At 47.6% G+C, this 25,570-nt stretch overlaps 1 protein-coding gene and 1 pseudogene across 1 annotated transcript; one reads left to right on the top strand and one right to left on the bottom strand.

Moving 5' to 3' along the window:
* Positions 1-6,260: 6,260 nt before the first annotated feature.
* On the bottom strand, positions 6,261-6,682 carry LOC129690666 (60S ribosomal protein L31-like; annotated as a pseudogene).
* Positions 6,683-8,774: 2,092 nt separating this feature from the next.
* On the top strand, positions 8,775-25,411 carry Iqank1 (IQ motif and ankyrin repeat containing 1). The gene is made up of 12 exons (XM_055626648.1): positions 8,775-8,810; positions 12,899-13,075; positions 13,260-13,424; positions 13,516-13,707; positions 13,776-13,901; positions 23,718-23,857; positions 23,960-24,014; positions 24,135-24,227; positions 24,496-24,604; positions 24,709-24,805; positions 24,880-25,014; positions 25,086-25,411. Exons 1-12 carry the CDS (start codon positions 8,775-8,777, stop codon positions 25,387-25,389), a joined length of 1,629 nt encoding a protein of 542 aa, XP_055482623.1. The 3' UTR covers positions 25,390-25,411.
* Positions 25,412-25,570: the final 159 nt, after the last annotated feature.

Here is a 25,570-nt window from a genome sequence, read left to right as displayed (position 1 = left end):
ACTGTTGCCTTTGCTGCTTGAGGGTCAGCTGCTTTTGCTCCTCCTCAGGATATGGAAAAGGAGAATGTATTTGCCACCTTAGTGGTCTCCCATCAACTGCCAGAGCCATGCATGTGTGGATCTGCCCAGGAATTGCTCCTCGTGGTCAACTGACTTCCATCATAGTTGACTCGCTTTCACAGAGGCCAGAGAAGTTGATTTGCATCTCCATGATTCCCCCAGGAAAATACTTCCCACGGGCTTATGGCTTGGGAGGGAAGAAGTTTTTTGGGTTCTCACCTGGCCCTGCCTTCCACGATGACCCTTGCTGCACTGACCCGTGCCAGTTTTAAATCCTAGTTCATAAAGATGATCCATTTTGAATTCCACTCTGTAAACAAACAGAACCAGTGCTGAATCTCTTTACACAAGTACTGTTCTCACAGTACTTTGGTGGCTTGTTTAGGGTTTTCGGAATACAAAGTCATGTCATCTTTCCTATTTTACTTGGATGCCTTTCTCACCTGGTTGCTGTGTGGGTTTTTAGTTCTGTGTTACATAGAAAAGAAGCTGGCATTCTTCTCACTATTTTTTTTTATTTATTTTTATTTAATCTTTTTTGATTAATTTATTTATTTTATTGGTAAAACACCAATATATATGCATATATATGTTTGTGTGCCACATGTCTGTGGAGGCCAGAAGAGCCCGTTAGATCCCCTGGAGTTGGGGTTACAGATGGTTGTGATCCACTTTGTGGGTGCTAGAAATTGAACCTGGGTCCTCTGGAAGAGCAGCCGGTGCTTTTGCCGAGCAATCTGTCCAGCCTCATCGTTTTTATTGTTTAAACAAGGTCTCTTTACATGGCCATGGCCATCCAGGTTCCTACATAGACCAGGCTGGCCTCGAGCTCACGGTGTTCTCTCTGCCTCTGCCTCCCCGGTGCTGGGATTGAAGATGTGCACCACCACAGCCAGCATTTCTCCCTAATCTTGCAGGAAAAGCTTTTGGTCTTGTTGTTGTTGTTATTCTTGAGTATGATGCTCACCACAGGGTTTTCATAAGTGCCTTTACCAGACTGTTGTGGATGTTTTGGTTCGTGATAGGTAGACATATTTTTGTTGTAATATCAAGTTAGTTGTTAGATTTTAGTTTGCCCACCCCTGTTAAGTGTCTGGTGCAGAGCGTAGTCTTTGCCAGCTGGGATTAGTTGAATTCTGTGGACTTTGAGTTGTATAAATATGACATCCCGGAGGAAGAAGGTGCGGCTGCTTGGAGGAGGAGTGCTTGCTGCTGGTTCGTCCTGCTGCTGCATTTGCTGTTTGCTGATTTACTGGTGACCTGGACGTCTGGATTTTCTGACGACCGATGATATCAGTATTGCCCCCAAAAGACCTTACCCAAGCAGGAAGTAGCAAAGATAACTCCATCCCCTGTCCCCACTAACCTTCTTCCTCTCCTACCCAGTGTTAGGGGGTTGGAAGGGAGGTAGAAGCATTTAAGAACCCTAAATAAAATAGGCTCCTTTAAAAAAAAAAATCCAAGCTCGCACCATACTGAAAAAATCTCCCGCTGTTTCTAATGTGCTAAATGCCTCAAACATGTGCTGACTTCTCTCAACACTTTTCTGTATCAACGAGGGCGGTCATACACTTTCCCCCTCGTTCTGTTGGTGGGGTTTATCGAGTTTGTCAGTTTTCACATATCTGAACCATCCTTACGCTCCAGTGATGAATCCTGGTTGATCACGGTGGAGAAGACTTCAGTACGCTCCTGGACTCAGCTTGCTTGGGCGTGCTAGAGGGATTCCATATTCATGTTCCTGAGAGGTGCTGACCTGGATTGTCTTGTGGTTTCTTTGCCTGACTTTAGTATTAGGGGACGCCAGCCTCGTGGACTAAGGTAGAAAGCGTTCGTTATGCCTCACCACCCTGGAAAAGCTGAGGCTTGCGCTCTTCCTATGTTACCCAGAATATGCCAGTGAAGCTTTGTGTCTGGGACTTCTCTTTGTTGGGCGGTTTTTTTTTTCCCTCTTCAGATTTATTTTTATTTATGCGTACACCCACCTACACTTATGTGCACCGAGTGCATGCAGGTGGCTGCTGATTCCAGAAGGCCTCGGGTTCCCTGGAGCCGGAACTACAGTGGTTGTAAAGCAACTGATGTGAATGCTAAGAACTGAGCCCGGGGCCGCTGGACGAGCAGGAACAGCTCTTAACTGGGGCTGTTAACAATAAGAATTGATTTTTATTGTTTGAAATGCCTATTAAAATATTTTGGTTTTTATTTTTAGTTATGTGCATGTATCTTTGTTTATGTGTATGAAGATACCTATACAGAGGCCAGAAGAGAGTGATGGGTCCCCCAGAGCTGGAGTTACAGGCAGTTGTGAGGGGCCTGATGTGGGTGCTGGGAACCAAACCTGCCTCTTCTGCAAGAGCAGCAAGTGATTTTTGCTTTTTCCATTTTTTTCTGTCTAATCTTTTATTTCCTCCCCTCTGCTGTCTTTGGGATTACTTTAGTTTTCCTTTCCTTGTTCTTGAAGTCATAAAGTGGGCTGCTAGTTTGACATCTGTCTTGTTTACTAATGTAATATTAAATTGCCAATTCACCTCAGCACTGCTGTTTGTTTGTTTGTTTGTTTTTCTCAAGACAAGGTTTCTCTGTCTCGACTCACTCCGTAGACCAGACTAACCTCAGGAACTCACAGAGATCCACCTGCCTCTGCCCCCCAGAGTGCTGGAATTACAGGCATGTGCCACCACGCCCGGCGTCTGCACTGCTTTGCGACGCCTGGCAGATTTTGGAGTACTATGTCTTCTCCCATCACTGATCCTTTTCTAGTCTTCCCCGTGATTTTTGTCCCTGACCCCTTGGTGACAGGTAGAGCACGTGCTCTGCGAATGGAGTCCCTGAGACCCCTGTCCCACACTCCAAGATAATGTCCCCTGTGCCCTTGGGCAGTGTGTGAACTGGGGGTGGGCAGTGCCTCGCTGGGTACCATGGCTTTCTCGTGTTGTGTACTCTGTCTCGCCACTTACTTCTGTCTAGTGCTCTGCCTGCGCCACAGGCACGGCAGCTTCCAGCTATTGATGTAGAGCTGGTTGCGTCTTCCTCGACTCTTGAGATGTCTCTTCCATACATCGATGGCGTACCGTTAGATGCATCTATGTGTAGCACTGGCCTGTAGTCAAACTTTTGATTATATAATGTTATTTTCTCCTTCTTTTAAGCCTTTTTTTTTGGTATTTTTATTAGCATATATTATTTATAGATAATTATATAATTGTACGTTCTGACATTTGCATATGAATATGTAATCTATTTTGATTATATCCACCCTCATGACTCTCTCTTGTCCCCCTCCCACCTCCACCTATCCCCATCTTCTTTCCAAACCCCCTTCTACTTTCATATTGTGGGGGGGGCACATTTCACTAGGGTTGATTATAGGAGTGGGGGTAGGGGTCTATTTACAGGAGCAGGGCCACCTTACCAGTGACTGCACCAATGAATAAAACATCTTTCTTTTCCCCAGCAACCATGAACTGACCACAGGTCTCAGGGTGGGGCCTCGTGAGCCCCCTTCCCCCGCTGCATGGCAGGATGTTGATGGACCTAATCCTGAGCAGGTCTTATGCAGATATTCGCTGCTATAGGTTAAGATTATAATATCCATGTCGTGCCTGGAAAACAGCATCATACAACAGTCTACCCCTTTTCACTGATGGCATTATTTCTTCCACCTTCTCTACAATGTCCCTGATCTTTGCAGAGAACCATGTAGATGTTCCATTTGTGGTTGAGCACTCAGTAGTCCCTCAACCTCAGCACCTTGACCAGGCTCTGCAGTTACTGCTGCCCACTACAAAACAACAACAAGAACAACATTTCTAACTGAAGCTGACAGCACCGCTCATCTATGCATAAACAGAATTACTTAGTCATATCATACCCATTTAACAGAACAACAGCAGTATCTTCCTTACTAGGACACATGACCTCACCAGCTGTGGCTTTTGGCCAGGTTTACAGTATCAGATGTGAGCTCTCTCCTGTGGAGCAGGCCTCAAATCCAACCAGAAAGCAGCTGGTTATGGCACAACAGACTTGCCACTATTACACCACAGAGGGACAGAGAGACACACAGGAAGTAGAAAGGAGGGACATTCAGTCTGAAGGGTTTTGAAGACAGGGCGGAGTAGAAGGGAATTTTTCCTTCTGGAATGTCAGCTAAATAGGGAGGTCAGCTGGATGCTTTCTCTGCCTCTCTGAGCTTTCACCCCAGCATCTGGCTCCTGAGTCTTTATTGGTAAAATCAAACATTTGGGATTTTGCTTAAAAACAACAATCTCTGGGTGGTTTTGAGAGCCATCTACTAAGTATACCTCATTTTAAACAAACTTTACTTGTTTTTAGTTATAGCTGCTTCAGGCTTAAACTCGAAAAGATATTTATAAAGGAGGCTTTATAAAGCTTGTTCCTGTAAATGAATTGCATTTGTGCTTAGCATGACTATGTGCATAGTTCTGAGCACATTAAAGAATTTGATCATTTATAAGGGGACTGACAATTAACTTGTATGTTTTAATTATCTGTAACAGTTTACAACAAGTTAGGAGCTTTTATAGGATCAGGATTTATAATTTTATCTCTAGTAAGATTGAGTTGAAGATTTAATTAAAGGTCCTTTAACATCAAAATAAAACTTTAAACCATAAATACAGTCCACAGAGAGACTGGAGACTTTACTTTTTTTGATCCTTTTATAATGTACCTTTATAGAACATCACAGTTTCTTATATGACTCAATTTATTCAAACAGCTAAAGCTTCAAAAAGTTAACAAAGACAAAGAGGCTAGATCTATATCTTCAAGTTCACTACTGTTAACCTGAGTAGGCATTAGACATTTATATCAAACATACCTTAACTATCAAACATATCTTATTTATCAAACATGTGCTGGTTCCTATTTAAAATTTCCTAGGAGCATGGTGTTGAACACAGCAAAGGCCTAAGAGGTTAGCTGTAAATCTCTAAGTCAGCATTTGTTAACCTGAGTAGACTTTATAACCTTAGGAATGTGTCATCATGCAAAAATTCATCCAATCCAAAGTATTTTGGAGACCTGCCGCTGCCTTCTTAGTCTAAAAAGAAAGGAGTTACAATGATAAGCAGAGAATCAGGAGGACTGAGGAGCTTTAGGGTTGCTGTCTTAGTCAGTTTATACCACATGGCCACTTGAAGATGGGGTCAAGTTACACGTGAACGCTCTATCTGCATGTATGCCTGCATGACAGAAGATGGCATCAGATCCCATTAAAGATGGTTGTGAGCCACCATGTCACTGCTGGGGATTGAACTCAGGACCTCTGGAAGAACGGTCAGAGCTCTTAACCACTTGAGCCATCTCTCCAGCACTGGCACATACTCTTTTTTTTTTTTTTTTTTTTTTTTTTTTTTTTTTGACCTTGGTAAATATGGCTTTTAGCCACATGGTTGCTTCCATCATGATGAGGTCAATCAGCTAAGATGGAGACAAGCCACAGGGTTGCTATTTCTCTCTCTCTCTCTCTCTCTCTCTCTCTCTCCTTTTGGTTCTTTGAGACAGGGTTTCTCTGTGTAGCCTTGGCTGTCTGTACTCAGATTTGTAGACCAGGCTGGCCTTGAACTCTCAGAGATCCACCTGCCTCTCCCTCCCTGAGTGCTGGGATTATAGGCGTGTACCACCATGCCCAGCTCACAGGGCTGCTATTTAAAAATACCTATTTTCCTACATAAAAGTTGAATTTGGGGTTTGGGGATTTAGCTTAGTGGTAGAGGGCTTGGCCCTTGGTTTGATCCTTAATTCAAAACAAAACAAAACAAAAAACCCAAAAAGACAAAATAACAAAAAAAAGGATTGCCTTGCTGAGTGGTAGTGGCACAAACCTTTATCTCAGCACTCTGGAAGCACAGGCAGGCGAGTTCAAGGCCAGTTCAGTCTACAGAGTGAGTTCCAGAATAGCCAGGGCTACAGAGAGAAACCCTGTCTCAGTAAAACAAAACAACACTCCCCTAAAAAAAAAAAAACAAAAACAAAAAAAACCTGAGATAAAGAATTTACACAATAGTCTTAAGAGTTTTTGTTTGTTTGTTTTGTTTTTTTTAGAGCAGAGAACAAAAAAATCATAGAGAGAAAAGATTTTTAAGAGCAGAAAGTAGAAAAAGCTTACAGATAAGAGACTTTTTTTTTTTTTTTTTTTGGCAGTTCTGCAACTTTATCTGACATTCAGTAGGTTAGTTCTCATCCACATTGACCATATGCAGATTTTTGAATGTGGTAACAGGCACATAAGTTAACAATGTGTAATGCTTGTTTGGTGAAATCCTCATCTTCATTACGTTTTCTGGACAAACGTACTCGGATGCAATACGGAACATTCCTTATCCCTTTGGCCCATACAGCTTTATTGAGCCTGGTGTCTATGCGCACATCTGGAGCCCCCACTGCCTTCATGGCAAATTCCCAGATTTCTTTGAGTGACTGAGGACTGAGTGACACTTCTTGAAGCACTCCATGGATGCGCTTGTGAATGCTGATGGTGTGTTCGCTGGTCACCGCCTTGTTGATGGCGAAATGGCCTTTCTTTCTTCTTGCCACCCTTTGCAGGAACCGTTCTGCCGGGCCTAAGCCAGAAAGGCGAGATAAGAGACTTTTGGTGTTATTTGTTTGTGTGGTGGCAGAATTTGGAAATCCAATGTGCCATGTTGTAGCCATTACTCAGGAAATCAGGCCAACAATCAAGAAACAGATTCTCAAGACACTGAAGCACTTATAGCAAAGGAAACAGAACCCACTGAAGAGACAGAAGAAAACGATTTCTAGCCATCCATCAGACAGAGGACCAGTACTTTAGAACATATGCAGAACTCAAGAAACATCAAGAAAATAAACATCCCAGTCACAAATGGGCTAAGGGATTAAACAACATTCTTAGAAAAAGAAATACATCCAGGACAGCCAGAGATATACAAAGAGATCCTGCTTGAAAAACCAAAACAAACAAACAAACAAACAGCCAATATTTTTTAAAGTGAATAAAGCCGGGCATGGTAGCACATGAGTGTAATACCAGCACTTGGGGTGGCAGATCGCTGTGAGTTCAAGTTCAAGGCCAGCCTGGTCTACATAGCTAGTCCAGGACAGCCAAGGTGATACAGAGAAACCCTGTTTCAAAAAAAAAAAAAAAATGTGTTTAACATTGGTAGCTATCAGGGAAATGAAACTGTTCTATCCCATCTCAATCCAGTTAAAACAGCTACCATCAAGAAAACAAATTATATATGCCAGGGAGGATGTTGAAAAAAAAAAAAGGAACCCTCATTCATTGCTGGGAAGGGTTTAAGCTAGTGTAGCCACTAACTAAATCTAAAACTAAAACTACCCTCTGCCCAGCCATACCACTCCTGGGCACAAACCAGCATCCCACACAGGGACACTTGTTTAGTGCTGCCCTACTTATCCCCAGCAGCTAGAACGAGCCTAGATGCTCATCAAGTGATGAAGGGACAGTGAAAAATGTGGTACACACACACAGCAGAATCCTATTCAGCTAGGAAGAAAAATGGAATCTGTAAGAAGACAGGTGTAACTGGAAAATAAAACGTTAAGTGAGCTAACCCAGATCCAGAAACAAGCTATTCTCTCTTCTATGTGTGCTCTACCTCCGAATTTTAAAACATGGATTCTCTTATTTTATGTGTTCGTGTGTGTGTGTGTCACATGTACCACTTGGCGCCTGTGGAGGTCAAAAGAGCATCAGATCCCCTGGATCCAGTTACAGTGTGGACACTCAGAACCAAATCTGTGTCCTCTGGAAAAGCAGCCGGTGCTGGTAACTGCCGAGCCATCTCTCTAGCCCCTACCTTCTAATTCTTATATATTGACATTTGTGTGGAAGCGAGTGTGTTTAAGGCCAGTAAGCTAGAGAGGGGCCCAGGAGGGGCAGAAAGGCGGCTTTAGGTTGTGGGGAAGAGAGTAACAAAACACATGTGATATGAAGATGAAGGCAGCTACTCAGGGTGAAAAGCTTACCTGGAGAGGGGACAGGAAGAGGGAGATGAACCAGAATTGAGGTTGGGTAAAAAAAAAAAAAAAAAAAAAAAAAAAAAAAGCCACAGGGAAAGTGATATTTGGTAATCTAATTTAGAGCCAGAATTCCCTCTTTAAAAAAGGAGTTTGAATGGAGGTCCCTGAGTGGTCAGATAAAGCTGCTTCCAGAAGCCATAGATGGGTAAGCGAAAGCTCCAGTGCCAGGAGCCGGCTACACCCAATGACATGTAAGCCAGGGAGACCCCCGAGGCTGGCACAACATATGCAAATGCCACTGCGCTTGGCTGCCCACAGGAAATGGACGGTAGGAACCTATTATTAGGGCTGGGGAGATGGCTCGGAGGTTAAGGACACTGGCTGCTCTTCCAGGGGTTCTGAGTTCAATTCCCAGCAACCACATGATGGCTCACAACCATCTATAATGAGATCTGGAGCCCTCTCTGGCCTGCAGGTGTACATGCAGGCAGGTCACTGTTATAATAATGATAATAATAATAATAATAATAATAATAATAATAATAATAATAATAAAAAATAGAACCTATTGCTAAAGATACTATATTTTCTCTGAAGACACAGAAATCAAGCTGGAACTGAGATGAAGCTCCCTCCCTGCTGGCTCACCCTCCTAGTGCTAGAAGGTGCTGGGCAGGCCGGGGGGGGGGGGGGGGGCCTGCCAGGAGCAGTCTCACGCAGCTATGGACCCCAACTGGGACACTGTTGACTGTCTGTTGGTACAGCAGTGGCAAGTCTGTTGCGGCATAACCAGCTGCTTTCTGGCTGGATTTGAGGCCTGCTCCGCAGGAGAGAGCTCACATCTCTTACTGTAAACCTGGCCAAAAGCCATGGCTGGTGAGGTCATGGGCTCTGGTGTGGAAGATCCCGCTGTTGTTTTGTGAAATGGGTATGACGTGACTAGGTAATTATGTTTATGCATAGCTGCATGTTGCTGTCAGCTCCTGCTAGTGTCTTAGTCACAGTTCTGTTACTATGACAAAACATCATGACCAAGCCAAGGAAATTCTTTTTGTTTGTTTGTTTGTTTGTTTTGAGCATTTTCATTGAGGGCTGGCTTACAGTTTTAGAGGATTAGTCCATTATCATCACAGCGGGAAGCATGATGGCACGCAGACAGACATAGTGCTGGAGAAGTAGTACATACATCCTGATCCGCAGGCTGAGAGACCCTGGGTCTGGCATGGGCTTTTAACACCTCAAAGACCACTCCCCCAGTGACACTTTCTCCAACAAGGCCACATCCCCTAATCCTTCTAATCCTTTCGAACAGTTCTATTTTCTCGTGACTAAGCATTCAAATCTGTGAGCCTAGTGGGCCCATTTTTATTCAAACCACGACAGTTAGAAAAGTTTCTGTTGTGGCTGTTTTGTAGCAGTAACTGCAGTGAATCATAACTGGTCAAAGCACCGAGACTGAAGTGGCTGTTGAATGTTTGAGCCATAAGCATCTTTGTCAGCTTCTGCAAGGCTCAGGGCACATCCTAGAAGGGAGGGGCAGAAAAAAAAAACATAAGACCCATGAGATGGGTGGAGTGTTGTGGAATGCAGTGTTTTTCTCAAACATGCTATTTGCATGTTTGTGAATTTGAATTTTAATTATTATATAATCTAATAGTTGCATTTGCTGTTTTGCACATGTTTATTCACAGATTTGTCTTTTTATTTACTTCATTCTCTTCTTGAACCAGTAAGTCTAGTTTGTCATAGCACCCCCTTCTGTCTGAAGCGTGCCTTTTGGGTAGAAAAGCATACATGTGCTGCTATTGTGAATTTTGTTTGTTTGTTTTTTTTTTAAATAAATTTATTGCCTCTTTGAATATATCTTTTCCCCCTTTAGTTTTGGCAATTTTCTCTAACTATTATTTTGTATGCTTGCTAGCTTTTGTATTTGCCATTGCATTTCAAAGGTGTGACTTTATGTCTTTGATTAACTTTCACAACTCTTTTCCAAGCAAACAAGCTCCCAGCTAGGGAGCTCATTGTAATCCCAGCACTGGGGAGACAGAGGCAGGCAGATCTCTGTAAATTCAAGGCCAGCCTGGTCTACAAATTGAGTTCTAGGACAGCCTGTTACACAGAAAAACCCTGTCTCGAAAAACTCTCTCCCAACATCTATAATGGATGTGTTATTCCAACTATACCTTCATTTTCCACTTTCTTTTTTCTCTGACTTTTGCAGATATTTTCTTTATTTTGTCTTCTAGGTTACTAATCCTGCCTTCAGCTCTTTCTATTATGCTGTTACACTTAACCACTGAGTTCTTAATTGACTCATTTTATTTTTGAGAAAGGGCCTCACTATGTAGTCCTGGCTGGCCCTGAACTCACTATGTAGACCAGGCTGGCCTTGAACTCAGGATTCACTTGCCAGGGTCTGGTCTTCAAGAGCTGGGATTAATGGCATGAGCCACCAAACCTGACCACAACTGAGTTCTTTTGCTGTTGTTTTAGAGAAGGTCTCTCGGGGTAAAGCAGGCTGTCCTGGAACTCACAGAGAGACACCTACTTGTGTGTCTCAGGGCTGGAATTAAATGCTTGTGCCCCCATGCCCAGCCCCAGCTGAGCTCTTAGAGTTTTATTTGCTTACACACTACAGTTTATGACTGGGTCATGACAAAAGTTTTCACTCTTACTTTAATTACTCAACATCTTTATATTCTTAATCATCATTATCCTGTGTCTAGAACATTCTTATTATTGCCATATGGATCTGTTTCTAATTATCTTCTGGTTTTTCTTTTCCTTTCTTTTTCTTTTCCTCCTCCTCTTCCTTCTTCTTTTTCTTCTTTTTCCAAGACAGAGTTTCTCTCTTTCACTCTGGCTGTCCTGGAACTCGTTCTGTAGACCAGACTGGCCTCAAACTCACAGAGATCTGCCTGCTTCTGCCTCCCACGTGCTGGAATTAAAGGTGTGGGCTATCACTGCCAGGCTTAATTATTTTTTAGTTTTTCAAGACAGGGTCTCTCTGTGTAGACCTGGCTATCCTGGAACTCTTTTTGTAGATCAAGTAGACCTCAAAATCAGAGTTCCATTTGCCTCTGCCTCCCTCCCAAGTCCTGGGACTAAAAGGCATGCACCACCACTGCCCAGCTACCATTTTATTTTTTTAATCACATCTTTTTCTTTAGTTGCCTACTTTGAAGGGCCTTTGCACTGCCCATGAAGTATTCGGAGGAATGTTAAATGTCATAGTTGCTTCTCTTAATTGCTGTGACATATCTCAAAACAAAACAAAATAAACTAGGGCCTGGGTGTGGCTCAGTGGTATGGTGCTTGCTCACAAGAATCACCAAAGGCTGGATCAAAAGATTAATTTCTGGGGACCAGGAGATGGCTCATTTAGCAAATAGCTTGCTGCATGTGCCTGAGTTCAGTCCCCCAAACCCACAGAGTTCCAGCCTTAAAGAGGCAGAGACAGAAGGGTCCCCAGGGCTCACTGGCTAATCAGCCGAGTGCACCTGCACACACATGAACACACAAGGTTAATTTCAGAATTTTTTGTGGGGAAGGGGAAGGGACATGGTTGAGAGGGACTCTCACTGTGATGCCCAGGTTAGCCTCCAACCCCCGGGATTAAGTGGTGTTCCTGTCTCTGCTCCTGGAGTACCCGGGGCTGCAGGTGTGAGCCACAGGGTTGGCTCCATTTCAGGGTGTTTTGATTCCCTAAGCATGGGCTTTCCCTTCCACCATCTGCCTGGGTCCTGGAGACGTTGTTGTCTGTGCCATGCTCTGTTTCCCTTCTCCCTGGCTTCTCCATTCTACTCCTCCCTTCCACAGAGCCACACAGCACCGACTCTTCTTGCTCCGAATCTCTTTATGTCTATCCAGCTAGCTATGCCTTGTTTTCCACTTCTTTCCTTGCCTGTACTGCCTCATTTTTCACTTATCCTGGTGATCTACCCAGCCTGTCTTGGAGTGCCTGTTAGGTAAGATTTTCATCCATCTTTTGCACACGAGGTATTCCTGTCACCTGGCTTGTCCTTTGTTTTCTTCCAGATCGTCAGCTTTCTGCCAGTTGTGGCTGATCTCACTGCTGCCCACCCCCATGGCAGGCAGGCAGACAGACACACACACACACACACACACACACACACACACACACAGGGACACAGAGACCCAGTGGGGTGGAGCAGTCCCCATGGCTTTTACTCACCACTGATTAGCCAGTGACAGCAAGAACTGGCACGGTGTCTTCCCATCCCCTCCTCCGGGCAGCCACTGTGCCAGGCCAGCATGTGGACCTCTGCAAAGTGGTCTGAATATGTGCTTGTGCCCATGCTCTAGACTCAACGCCCTCTTCTGAGTGCCCTGGGATGTGAGCTGAGAACACTTGAGAAACACCCTCCCACCCCACCTACCCCATCCCGTTTGAGGCAGTTCAGGCCTCAGCTGCAACCACTGGGTCTTGAGGGGTTGTTGAGCTAAGCCAGGAGGGGCCTCTGGCTCTTGGTGCGCGAGCCCTGAGAAGCAGAGGCCATTTTTCTGTCCTTTCCCCCGGGTTTCCTCAGACGTCTTTTCAGCTGCCCTGGGCGGGTGGACTTCCTGCTCGAGTCCGGCCCCCTTCCTTTCCCCGGCTCTACTGAGGAAGCATTATTCTTGCTCAGCTGTTGAGGAATTTTTATCACTGCTGTTGAAAACTGTCTACCGCATAGCCCTGGCTGGTTTTAAACTACTGGGCTCCGTGCGTTCTCCTGCTTCAGCCTCCTGAGTGCAGGGAGACAGGCATGACAGCCTTCCTGCTTTCTGAGACCCGTCTGCGTCCTCTGTATGGGCTCCAGAAGCTGCGGGGATGGATGGCGGATAGGAAAGAGGGCTGGGGTCCAAAATTCCGACTTTCCTCCCTGCAGAGCCGACTGCAGAGGACAAAGCCGCTACCACCATCCAGGCTTCCATCCGGCGATATCTGGCACGAAAGGAGATGGCCCGTAGACGGCAGAAGCGCCAGCAGTACCTGGATGAGATGGAGAAGCTGCAAAGAGAGGTGAGCAGGAGGGCCCAGCCACAAGACCCCAAGAGCCGGGACCAGAGTCCGGACAGACTGGGAAGGGGAGCCGTGGCCTTGGGCTTTGGGGGGGGGGGAGGAATCTCAGAGCTTGTGGGCACGATGTCGTGAGCTGCGGACACTGCGGGAACTGGCTGCGGCGAGCGCTGGCCGTGTTTTGCAGGCCTACCTGGCCTTGGTGCGCCGGGAGCAGGAGGAGGCCCGGCGGCAGCGTGAGCAGGAGGAGGCGGCGGAGCGCGCGCGGCGGGAGGAGCTGCAGCGTCGCCGCCGCCTGCTGGAGGCCGCGTTCGAAGGGGACCTGGGCGAGATCCGCGCCGTGCTGCAGGAGGTCTGGGCCCCGGCGCGGGGAGGGGTGGCGAGGCTGGCCGGCCTCCGGGGGGGGAGGGGGCGGGGTGAGGTGACACGGCCCACGCGCGCAGGTGGAGCAGCTGCTGACGCGCGAAGGTGTGGGCACCGACGAGGCGGGCAAGGCTCGGCGGCTGCAGAGGCGCGTGGCCACCGTGGAGTGCGAGGACAGCCACGGCAACACGCCCATATCCGAGGCGGCGGCGGGCGGGCAGGCCCCGGCCATCCAGCTGCTGGCTGAGCTGGGCGCCAGCCCCAACAGCAAGGTGGGCGCGGTGCGCACGGCGGCGGCGTGGCCCGCCCCCCGCACGCGCTCAGGGAGCCCCTTCCGCAGGGCGCCTTCGGCCGCACGCCGCTCTACCGGGCAGCCTTCGGGGGCCACCTGGAAGCCGTGGAGGTGCTTCTGAAGCTCGGAGCGGACCCCCGGGTGTACGCGGATGACGGGAGCACTCCGGAGCAGGTGTGGCCCTGGAAACCCCGAGGTTTCTGGTGTGGTGGGGGTGGACTCTGCAATCCCAGCAGTGGGCAGGTGGATTGGCAGGACTTCCACTCCAGAAGCCTGACAGAGAGACCCTGTCTCCTAAGACAAACAAACAAGCGGAAATGTCGACAGGATACTGGGATTCCTAGACTCTGCCCCTAGTTCCAGCCCACGAACCAGATGCCGGTTTCCGAACAATAGCTGTCTGCCGGGGACGCCTTCTGTGTGGTTCGGCTTAGCTCCTTCCGGGCTCCGGCCACGTGAGGATGCAGCTACTGTGGTAGATTAGGAAAGTGTCCTCTGGCCTCAGAGGCTGGCCAGGTATCCTAGGTGCTAGAGGGCTTGGGCTGCAGCCTCTGGTCTCAGCCTATCCCCGTTTTTCCCCTCCCAGTCGGCGGAGCTGCCTCCCAGCTGGGAGGATGAGAAGCCGGGCCAGGAAGTGTCCTTACCTTACCTTCTATGTATTTGTTTGTTCACAGACATATATGCAAACACACACACACACACACACACACACACACACACTTCATAGCCCAGTTTGCCTGGGAACTAATCCTGATCCTTCTGCTTTGGGTCAGAAATGAGTTCTGACCTGATCCTCATACCTGACACAAAACTAACTCAACTGACCTGAGACTTCAGCATGAACAGTGAAGCACACACCTTTAGACACAGGGGAATATCTCTGGGCCCTAGGCCAGGTTGAAGCACTCTTAGATACCTTACCATGAAGACAAAAGAAAGAAAAGCGGGGCCTCACCAAGATGCAAAGCTTCCATTCATGCACTTACCTGATGAGACACCGTGGCCAGGAAGGGGTCTTCCCAGGGTGAGGCGTATCCTTTGCACTACAAATGTGCTCTGGGATGGCCCCCCCAATCGGGAAACTGGACTGCAAAATTGGTGGTGGTGGGTACTGCATTCCTACTCTCCCTTGAAAGAAAGAAAAAAGATAAAAAGGAAGGAAGGAAGGAAGGAAGGAAGGAAGGAAGGAAGGAAGGAAGGAAGGAAGGAAAAGCTTCCCTTCATAAGACCCGGACAAGAAGCAATGGCCAGCTGTGGGGAGAGGCTGGTCACAAATTGTATGCCTGACCAAGGACTCTTCTCTGGGACATAGAAACAAATTTCATCTCCACAGCAAATAAACATGATGTCCAGCTATGACGGACAGGGATGTGTCGTCTATTTGTGACAGATCGGGAGAGGAATGATAACTGCAGATCGGCGCAGAACAAAGGTGTCCCAAGACAGCACCCACTGTGACAGCTTATGTGAAGGGAGAGGTGAAGCTGTGTTGGCAAGGGTGCAGACAGACTGGATTCTCACAGCTTCCTGCAAGCATGAGCAAGGGCTCCTCCCTCTGCAGGCTCTGAAGAGCTAAACACACCACGTTCCTCCGCAGTTATGTTCTTGGGCACTGAGCCCGGTACAGTGAAGTCTGCGTAATAACGTCCCCTGAAGCTTGCACGGGGATAGCCTCAAACTGGACACCACCCAGATACAGATACCCTCTCATGGTGAACACTGGAACACCTTTCAGCCATAGAGAGTAGCCATAGAGGTCTGTCAGCAACTTCCATAACTCTCCAGGGAACCATGAGAAAAAGCCCCCTGCCACACACTGAGTACCTGATTCCATCTCGACATGGCAAAAATGACAAAATGAAAGACAGCTCACTGGTTTGCACATGAAGGAAAGGAGGAGTAGGTGTGGTGAGCGGGGAAGGACAGCGGGGCGATGAGGTGGTGGGTTACGGAAACTTGCGTTCAGTGAATTCCTCAACTCAGTCTTATATTTGCCAGACTTAGGTGTCAGTTAACCACACTAACTTACCACACGCTGGGTGATACGTCTTGCTGTGAGTTAGCTCCGTCTTGATCCTGCCACTTCATTACCATTAAACTACCCATCTGCCCATGTGACGTCCTCCATCATGTGACGTCCATCAGCTCACATCATCCTCTTGTGCTCATTTGGTTTCGTTTGATTACAGCTCTTCCACCCACAGACCAACCCTCACGCGTTCGTAAGCTGTTCCCACACACCAGAAGGCACAGCCCATCTCTGCAGGACTAGAGATAGCCATCGAGTTCCTTAGCGAAATCTTGGCACATGGTTCTCAATAAATATTCTTTTAGATAAATACCCACAAGTTGATTTAGTACCGGGACTTCAGGCTTAGCCAGATGACTATCCACGTGTGTAAACATCTATCTGATCATTCATCCCTCCTCTCACCTTGCTTCCGTTTCTCTGTCTACTCTTTGATTTCACTCATCTTGGATCTTAGTTTCGGAAAATACAGATCGTTAGCTGGACACTGGATGAGCCAAAGTTGTGTGTGTGACTCTGTGGTTCACCACAAGAAACAGCAGCGGAACTGTATAAGGAATGGCTTGTCGCCAGAGCCCTGCCCTCTGCCCGGGGAACTACCTGGCGGATTGTACAGAGTTACTTTCCTTGCTTCCCCTGTCCTGTCCTTTACTCTGTGCTTAAACCACCATTCATTCATTTCATTCATTCATCCACTCACCCATTCAATTGCCCATCTATCCACTTTTAGGCCCAAATGTCTTGGCCCTGTAGGTTGGCCTCACTGTTTTGAATCTCGCGCACGTGAGTCCATGTGGCATTGTTCTTCCGGCGTCTCTTGCCATAAACCGTGCCTGCGGGAGTCAGTCCTTTGCACAGAGTTGTGGTTTATCTCCCTCCGCCAGTGTGGAGAAACGATGAGTGTTCCAGTGTTCCGTTGTTTGATGCATTATGCGGGACTTCGAGTTCCATGTGGGGCCGTGGAGTGCTGTGTGTATCCCTGTGTGTCTCCTGCCCACACCCACAGCTTCATGGCTGCAGCTGCCTGCTCACTCCAGCCAGCAGCGCTTTGCAGACCCACCGTTCAATACTAATCGCCATGATGTGATTCCTGTAAGCTCTGAAGGTGTCTGGTGGGCATCGTTGTTACCTTAGTACTTTTCTCTCGCTGTTATAAAACACCATGACCAAAAGCAACTTAAAGAAGAAAGAGTTCGTTTGGCTTTTGGTTCTGGGAGATAGAGTCCGTCGTGCAGAAGGCATGTCGTGGCCGCAGGAGCAGGAAGCTGGCTGATTGCCTTTTCATCCACACACAGGAAGGAGGAAGAACAGGAAGTGGGGTGGGACTATAGACTCTCAAAGCCTGCCTCCAGTGATGTAGTCTCTTCTCAAAGGCTCAGCCTCCTAAAAGGTACCATAACCTCCTCCAAACAACACCACCAATTAAGAACCAAGTGTTGAGATACATGAACATTAGGGGGCAATTCCCCATCAAACCACATTATTCCCTTGGGCTCCATAGGCTCATGGCCATCTCATAATGCAAAGTGCATTTTTTCCCCCAACTTCAAAGGCACCCATAGTCTTTCATGGCCCCAGCATTGTTCAAAAGTCCATAGTGGTAGGGCATGGTGGTGCTTTAATCCCAGCACTAGGGAGGCAGAGGCAGGCAGATCTCCATGAATTTGAGACCAGCCTGGTCTACAAAGTGAATCCAGGTCAGCCAGGGCTATTACACAGAGAAACCTTTTCTCGGAAAACAAAACAAAAGAGTCCATAGTACCCTGCAGTGAGGACCTGGTGTGGCAGCTGGGGAGACCTGTGCTCACCATGGCCAACGAGCAGCCCAGGGGAGGAGTCGAGACTGAGGACGATGAGCATATTAATTTGAGGGTAGTGGGCAGGATGGTTGTGGTGCAGTTTTAGGTGACGAGGCAGACAGCTCTTAGTGAACTAAAGAAAGCCTCCTGTGAACCACAGAGCTTACCAATTAGGCAGGTCAGGTTCCGGCTTGACAGGCACACAATCAGCGAAACAGACACATCTGCACAGTTGGAAACAGGAGCTCAGGATGTGTCCTGGCTACCGCAGACACAGGGTGTCTAGTGAAAAAGGAGCCTGCTGCTTTATTCCAGAACTCTGCCATAAACCAAGATACATCCTCAGTTAGAAAGCTGTACACCCTGACTACCACCCCGTGGTTTTCTCTGATCTTTCATTTTCCCATCCTATCCCTTCACACACACACACACACACACACACACACACACACACACACACACACGAACATTTAAATTTTCCTTTTGTTTTGTGTTTGTTTGTTTTCAGGACAGGGTTTCTCTGTGTAGCCTTTGCTGTCCTGGAACTCACTCTGTAGACCAAGCTCACCTCCAACTCAGAGAGCCGCCTGCCTCTGCCTCCCTAATGCTGGGATTGTAAGCCTGTGCAACCACCACTGGACTTGAACTTTTGTTCTTAAACTACATGGCCAATGGTCTGTTTTGGCTGACATCAGATGCAGATGGTCCAAGGGAAAGTGCTATGAAAATATCCCTTTTCTCCATTTGTAGCATGCTTGCGCAGCTCTTACCTTTATATTCTAGTAAGCTATTTTGCTCTCATCGTTTTAACAAAAGAAACCAACAGCCTAAAATTCCTTGTATACTTTTCATCAGTTTGAGACTTTTAGTGTTTCTCATTTATCACTGTAAAACCAAGAACAATTTTGCAACCTTTCTGTACTTAGTTGTTACATGTAGGACAATCTGTCCTTCAGCAGGGGTAGATTATTCTCAAACAAAATATTCCTTGGTAGTTTTCCCTTCAAGTCAAGCATCTTGTCTAAATAAACTTCTTGATTAAAATTAAAAAGTCCAAAATCTCTTCTGGGTCTCAAGGCAATTTCTAAACATGACCCACTGTAAAATAAAAAACAAACAAACAAACAAACAAACAAACAAAAAAACCAAATCATATGCTTCCTATACACAATGGTAAGGACTATACATTGTTGTTCCAAAATGGAGGAATGGGAGCATAGTGAGGAAATACTGGATCAAAGCAAGACTGAAACCCAGCAGGGGAAACACTAAATCCTGTAGGTCCATGTCCTCTTTCTGGGACTTCAGTCTCAGAGGCTTAGACAATGCCACAGCTTTGCTGACTGCGCGTGCACCTCTCTCTCTCGGGCTGCTCCCCCTCCGTGTATGCGGTTCTCTTGGCATAGCTCTGGCATCTCCAACATCTTGGGGTCTCCGCTGCAACCCAGGTTTCACCCTCACACCTTCGTTCATTGGTCTCTCAGAGCCTCTTCGTAGAGACTTCAACTCTGGCACACATCATGCAATCCTGGACTCAGCAGCTCTCAACTCACAGAGCGAGGAAAACATGCTTACAATAACTATACAACCTGATGAATGACTGTCACAAAAATGACAGAAATGACACATAGAATCAAACTCAGTAGATGGGGACTCTAAAGGGAAATTCTAGGTTTTGGCAGTGGTGGCACACATCTTCGACCCCAGCACTCAGGAGGCAAAGACAGGAGGTTCTCTCTGAATTTGAGGCCAGCCTGGTCTATATAGCAAGTTCCAGGAAAGCCAGGGGGCTACATAAAAAGACCCTGTCTCAAAAAAAAATCAACCAATAAATAGGTAAATAAATCGTTAAATAAACAGATTAACAAATGAAAAATCTAAAGGACTGTGAAGGAAATTGTCTTCATGTTTGCCGATGAAAAGGTGTGAAGTGATCCCAGGAACATAATCTAAAGGGGCAAAAAGCTTTGGAAACTTCCTGTGTGGAAGATCAAAGTCAGCCACTGGTAACATAAAGGTAAGAGTTCTGCGTGCGACTCTAATATGAGAGATAGCTACAAATGCCTCTTAATGGGGGAAATAAACGAGACAACCCAAGAGACAGGTAGAAACTCACTTGAAAGTACTTCTTTAAAAAGATGTCTAAGCCTGGGCTGATGAAATGACTCAGTGGGTAAAGGTGCTTATGAGTTCAAGCCCCTGGGACACCGTGGAAGGAGAGAGCTCTCACAGTTGTCCTCTGACCACACACACAAGCACACATACAACAGATAAGCATATATACAACTCAAATATACTTTCAAAAAGACGTCTGGCTCAGGAACAGTGGCACAATAATACCTACAATCTCAGCACTCAGGAGGCTCAGGCAGGAGGATTGCCGTGAATCTCAGACCAGCCTGGGCTACATAGCAGGTATCAGGGCAGCCAGAGTTACAGAGCAAGGCTCTATATTAAAAAAAAAAAAAAAAGAGCCCAAATGGCCAAAAACCGTAGGACAGATTTCTCATGGTATTAACAATGAAATGCAAATTAAAATCATAACTGCAGCTGTGGGAGTTTGAAAGAGAATTGATTGTCCCCATGGGTTCATGTAATTAACTCCTGGCGGTGCTCAGTAGCTTAAAGCAGAATGAGTTTGTGTCCAGTGTCCATTTCAGTGGTCGCAGGAACTTCTGTTTATCGTGGACTCTTTGGGGGAGTGCAGGGGACAGAGCAGCCACTGTCTTGAATATCACTTGTCTTTGTCCAAGGGGCGAGGCATCCAGAACACTTAGCGCAAATCACTTGCTATATATTGGCAAGACCTTGTCATTTGGCACATCCTGACCATGATTGTCAGGAAGCATATTCTTTGACATGTCTACAAACTAGGAAGGACCTTGACCAGCACTAATAACCACCACTTTTGACCCTCTTTTCTGTGTACTTTTTTTTCAATTTGCCCTGGATATTTTCCTCTGATGTGCCTTCTATGTCACTAGTTTTCTCTTCAGCTGTATGCACTTAGTCGTTAAATAGTTACACTTTGTTGTTAATTTACAACATTTAAACTCCTAGCCACTTCATTTATTATAGAATATATATAAAGTCTTGCAGTTCATTATCAAATTCTTAACCCAGTCTTCATTACCTTGAATGTATTGCCTTTGAGATACTGAGGCTTGAACCTAGGGCTTCATCCATGCTGAGTGAGTCTTCTGCCCATGAGCTGATAACTCCAGCGTCCAGATCCCTGTGGAAGTTCTTTCAGCTTTTCTGTTTCGCATTATGCATTTTGTTTTTAAATCATATCATCTTTCCGTGAGGGTTCAGCACTGCCTGCTGCATGCTGGAATACCAGCAGTCTGGAGCCACCAGCCGGCTTCAGGGCTTTGAAGTTCAGCTGAGTTCCCCGTGAGAACCCAATTCTGGGCCAATTTGTTCTGTGGATGCAGTCCTTATCACTTCCATCGAAAGCAAGCATTTAAGAGGCAGGGAGTGAGCCAGGCTCGGTGGCACACGCCTGTAATCCCAGCACTGGGAGGCAGAAGCAGGTAGATCTTTTTGAGTTCGAGGCCAACCTGGTCTATATAGACAGTACAGCCAGGGCTACATGAAGAGACCTTGTCTCAAGCAAAACAATACAAAATAAGCATTTAAAGTTACATATTACAGGGCTGGGTGACAGGTTTTTAGTTGACAAAGTTCTTGCCTAGCATGCATCAGGCTTTGGGGTTATATTCTCTCAATAGTCCCCAGAATTTCAAATGTCATACACTTGCAGAAATTATCTGCAGCTGGCAAAAATCACACCCCTGCCAGAGCACAAGGCAAATCATAATCACTGCTGTGGACAATCTGAAGCACCTCCATATCCCACACGCAGATTAAAACAAAAGCATAGTGAACATAACAATTCTGTGTTTTTAAAGAAACCAAAAATTCTCACTACAAGAAATTTATGGTCATCTATGGCTACATATGACTATATCTCAAAAAAATAAAAAATAAAAGATCATCTATTGGGGCTGGAGAGATGGCTTAGAAGTTAAGAGCACTGGCTGCTCTTCCAGAGAACATGGGTTCAATGTCCAGCACCCACACCATGACTAACAACCATCTGTAACATCAGTTCCAGGGAATTCAACTCCATCTACTGGCCTCTGCACATAGCGGGATCACAAATGGTGTCCAGATATACATGCAGGCAAAACACCCCTATATAATACAAAATTATATTAAATTACAAGTCACCTAAGGCTCAGGGAACAGCACTTTAAATTAGGGGACAGCGATGGTTTGCTATGAGATTGTGTCTCTGAGGAATGTCAGAAGATATATCCAGATAAGTCTCACCACATGACTGCCCAAACAGGAGCTGAACAAGAACAATAGACATGCTAATGGAGACAAGGGAAAGCCTGTGAGGCAGCAGCCTACGCAGAGGTCTGCAGGCAACTAAGGAATGCTGAGAATGGGAGAAGTAATTTCCCCCAGGGAAGAGCACTGCTTAGCCAACACCAAACGGTCAGCCCTGAAAACAAGCACACGAGTACTACTCTACAGACTAGCAGATTGTATTTGGGAATGTATGTGTATACACACAGATGCAAGTAATGACAATTGATGAAAAGAGAATATGAATTTGAGAGAGAACAAGGAGGGGTCGGTCATGGAAGGTTTGGAGGGAAGGAAGAGAATTATAATCTCAAAAAGTCATATGTTTATGCATAAATTTCTTCAGCAATCCATTCTCTATTCAACTGTCTGTCTATGCATTTCTCTGTACATTAATTTATCAACGAATCTTTCCACATGGCCATCTTTCCTATTCATCCTGTCCATTCACGTCAGTCAGTACATTCAGACGCACATCAATAGATTCATTCGTTGATTCACCCAGCTGTTGGACTGACCAAATTTTCATGCTAGGAAACATCCTAGGTGCTTGAGGGTGCGGCGGGAAATTAGTCAACAAGTGTTATACTCCATACTATAAACGCTGTGAAGAAATGTGAAAAGTGGGGCAGGGTAAGGGGCTGTGTCACTAGGGTGGACAGGCAGGCGGTCCACCTCTTTCTTGGAGAGGTCTATCCTGAACACCGTGTCACGGGGAGAGATTTGGAGGCGAGGGCATTAAGCATTGTGAATGTCCAAGGATGGCACAGAATTGGAAGGTCCTTCAAGAAAGGAAGGCTGTTGCCTCAAGGGGAAAGAGCAGGCATGGAGAGCTTCAGATTGATGCTGATCAAGGAGGACCCTGGACAAACAGTGTCAGTGGCTTACCAACTGATGCCACTCAGCACCAAGGGCACTCGAAGCTGTGAAGAGCAACGGTGGCAGTGATGGCCATGATGGCCCGGCTGCCCTTGGCTTTGTCTAGGCTGAGGCTTGCAGCGAGTAGGTGGTGATTTGTAAGATGAAAAGCAAGCAGTCTCCGAATTTATAAAGCTAAACTTGGGCTACATTTAAAGCAGTTGAACGTGAAAGATCATGCGTTCGTCTCTGTTGGGCTTTGAGCTAATATGAAGTGAATGAGATGGGGTCAACAGACAGGACTCCAAACCAACAGCCTGAGGGGGCTGGAGAGGCATGCTTTGTATTGGTCAGCCATGTCCCCACGCTTAGGCTCACAGCACTCTGTGTAAACCCTTCTCTGTCCCTCCTCTAGTAACCTTGGATGATGGCCAAGTGTGCCAGACCCCATCAACCTTGTTCTTACTGTGACCGGCTTTTCACACCCAGGCAAAGAAGGGAGTGTTAGGATTAAAGGTGGACAACATTGTACCCAGAAGGGCTGGGGTCTTTGTGGCTCATAGGGGCTGTGTCCTCCTAGAAGGGGAGTTCTTTAGGTGGACAGCAGATGAAAGCAGCTTCAGACAATGGTGTTTGGTGTCTGTGCTTGTAGTGAGGTAGCCTAGAGGCCTTGGTGGCTTTGCATGATTGGTAGACAAGAGGCGAGGAGCTTGGTTGGTGGGTAGACGGAAAGGGCCCCCCGGAGCTGGGTGTGAGTCTGGACAGTGAGCCCGTGGGAATCTGTGGTCTTGGCTTGTCGCCTATCAGTCACCAGTCATGGCACCCTAACCTTTCCCAAGCCTCTCAAATGGAAGTGCCTCCTTCCCAGGTTGGCAGAACACTCAGGACACACACAGCTCTAAGCATCAAATGCCCTGTCATTAGGTGGCTTCCCTGGATGCAGTGATCAGCGTGCTGCAGTCGTGGGACCTGAGCCTCACAGAGGCTATGCTCCGGAACATGGAGGCTGAGCAGCAGCGCAGGGCCCAGGAGGCCCAAAAGCACAAGGAGACTGAGGCCAAGCGGTGCACAGAGCGGGGAGTACCCAGGGAGGGGAGGGAGTGGGGAACTGTGGATGACAAGGGCACGGACGTGGACTCTGACCAGCCGGCTTCTCTCCTCTGCAGCATCAACCTCAAGGTGCAGCAGCTCACCAAGGAACAGCAGAAGTGTCACAAGGAGGTGATCCGTGGCCTAGGCCTCCACCTAGGAAGGAGACCCTGGGGAGGGCCTTCGAGCTGAGGGGCGAGGGTGAGAGTGAGGGTGAGTTGCTGGGGTCTACAAGGCCCGCCTGCCCACCAGCTCCAGCAGGCCTACTGTGAGCTCAATCGGAGGATCATGGAGCACGATAAGTGTGAGAGGAAGTGCATGGGCAAGACGGAGCTCACGCTGCAGGTGGGGCTCTTACGCACTGTGCATGCCCTCCACCAGCCTGGGGGGAGGGCTCCCCTTCCAAGGGAGGTTCAGGCATCTCTGCCGTCCAAACCTAAGGTGCCATTTAGCAGCAGTGGCCTCCTTGGGGCATGGGTGGAGGAGCCAGGAGGTCCCAGCAGGCACTGGTCTCATGTGACTGTTCGGCCAACCCCACCCCCACACTTCCACAAAGTCCGTGGTGGCTCTGAGGAGATGGGGGGAGCAATGGTCAGAGCGGTCCCTTCTTTAGGCCATCAAGGACGCAGAGGCCCAAGTGGACAAGCTGCGGCAAGTGGCACAGAAGGCCGAGGAGACCCTGGCTATGGCCAGGCTGGAGCTTCGGGAGCAGACCCAGGAGGGTGGGCAGGGCTGTGGTGGGGCAGCTGGGGGACCTGGAAAGGTGGCACCAGGGAGGGGATTTAGCAGTGGGACCTCCCATGGTCTTCAACTAACAACTCCACAGACGAGGAGACGGCAGCACCCGGGCTCAAGTGCCTGGTCACGGAGCTTCATGATGTGCTGATGAAGGATGTAGGTGACCGCATCCGTGCCGATGGACGGTCAGTACCCAGGCTGGGTGTGGGTACAAGTCAGAGGCGCCCATGGACTGCAATGACCAGGCGGCTGCCCTCAGGTGGCCTCTTGTCATCGACCCCTCTGGCCAGGCAGCCACTTTCTTGAGATACCAGGACAGCAACTATGTGGACACTGTAAACCCGGAGCACATGAGACCCGAGAGGATTCGGCTGGCTCTGCTGGGGGCGCTCAGGTGTGGCAGGCAGGGCCCAGGACAGCCCCACCCTGGGCCTTCCCTGCCTTCTCACCAGGACACACCTACAGGTACGGGAAACCACTGGTGTTTGACCTGCGTGAAGTGGACCTGTTCCCATCAGTGCAGCAGCAGCTGGAGGCGGTGCAGCCTGGCCTGGCACAGGCACTGTGGAGTCGTGAGCTGCTGGCCCAGGAAAGGTATCTGTCACTGCTGCAGCCCACTGATGGACCTGAGTATGAACCCTCCCAGTTCCAAGAGGCACGCCTAGAGAACTTCCGCCTCTTCTTCGTCACCCGTGTTCAGTGGCCGCCAGCTGAGCAGCTGCAGATCCTGCTCCCAGTGCGTGTGCAGCTGTCCAGGGGAGGATTGTAGTTGTACCCCAATAAAGCATGTGCCCCAGGCACTTATGTGCAGAATTCCATATCTCCGGCTAGGCTGGACCCAAGCTAAAAACCAGTGGCTTTTCAGTCCCACAGGGAACCAGTACCAAGGTCAGGGAGAAGGATATGGGAAGGCAGACCTGAACACTGGCACCTTACAGGGCAGGAGGGGG

Source organism: Psammomys obesus, unplaced genomic scaffold (assembly GCF_907164565.1).
Source record: "Psammomys obesus unplaced genomic scaffold, mPsaObe1.curated_primary_1811, whole genome shotgun sequence".
NCBI classification, from domain to species: Eukaryota; Metazoa; Chordata; class Mammalia; order Rodentia; family Muridae; genus Psammomys; species Psammomys obesus.
Note: the sequence above shows the minus strand (reverse complement) of the source record. Positions and strands in the feature narration are given on the sequence as shown.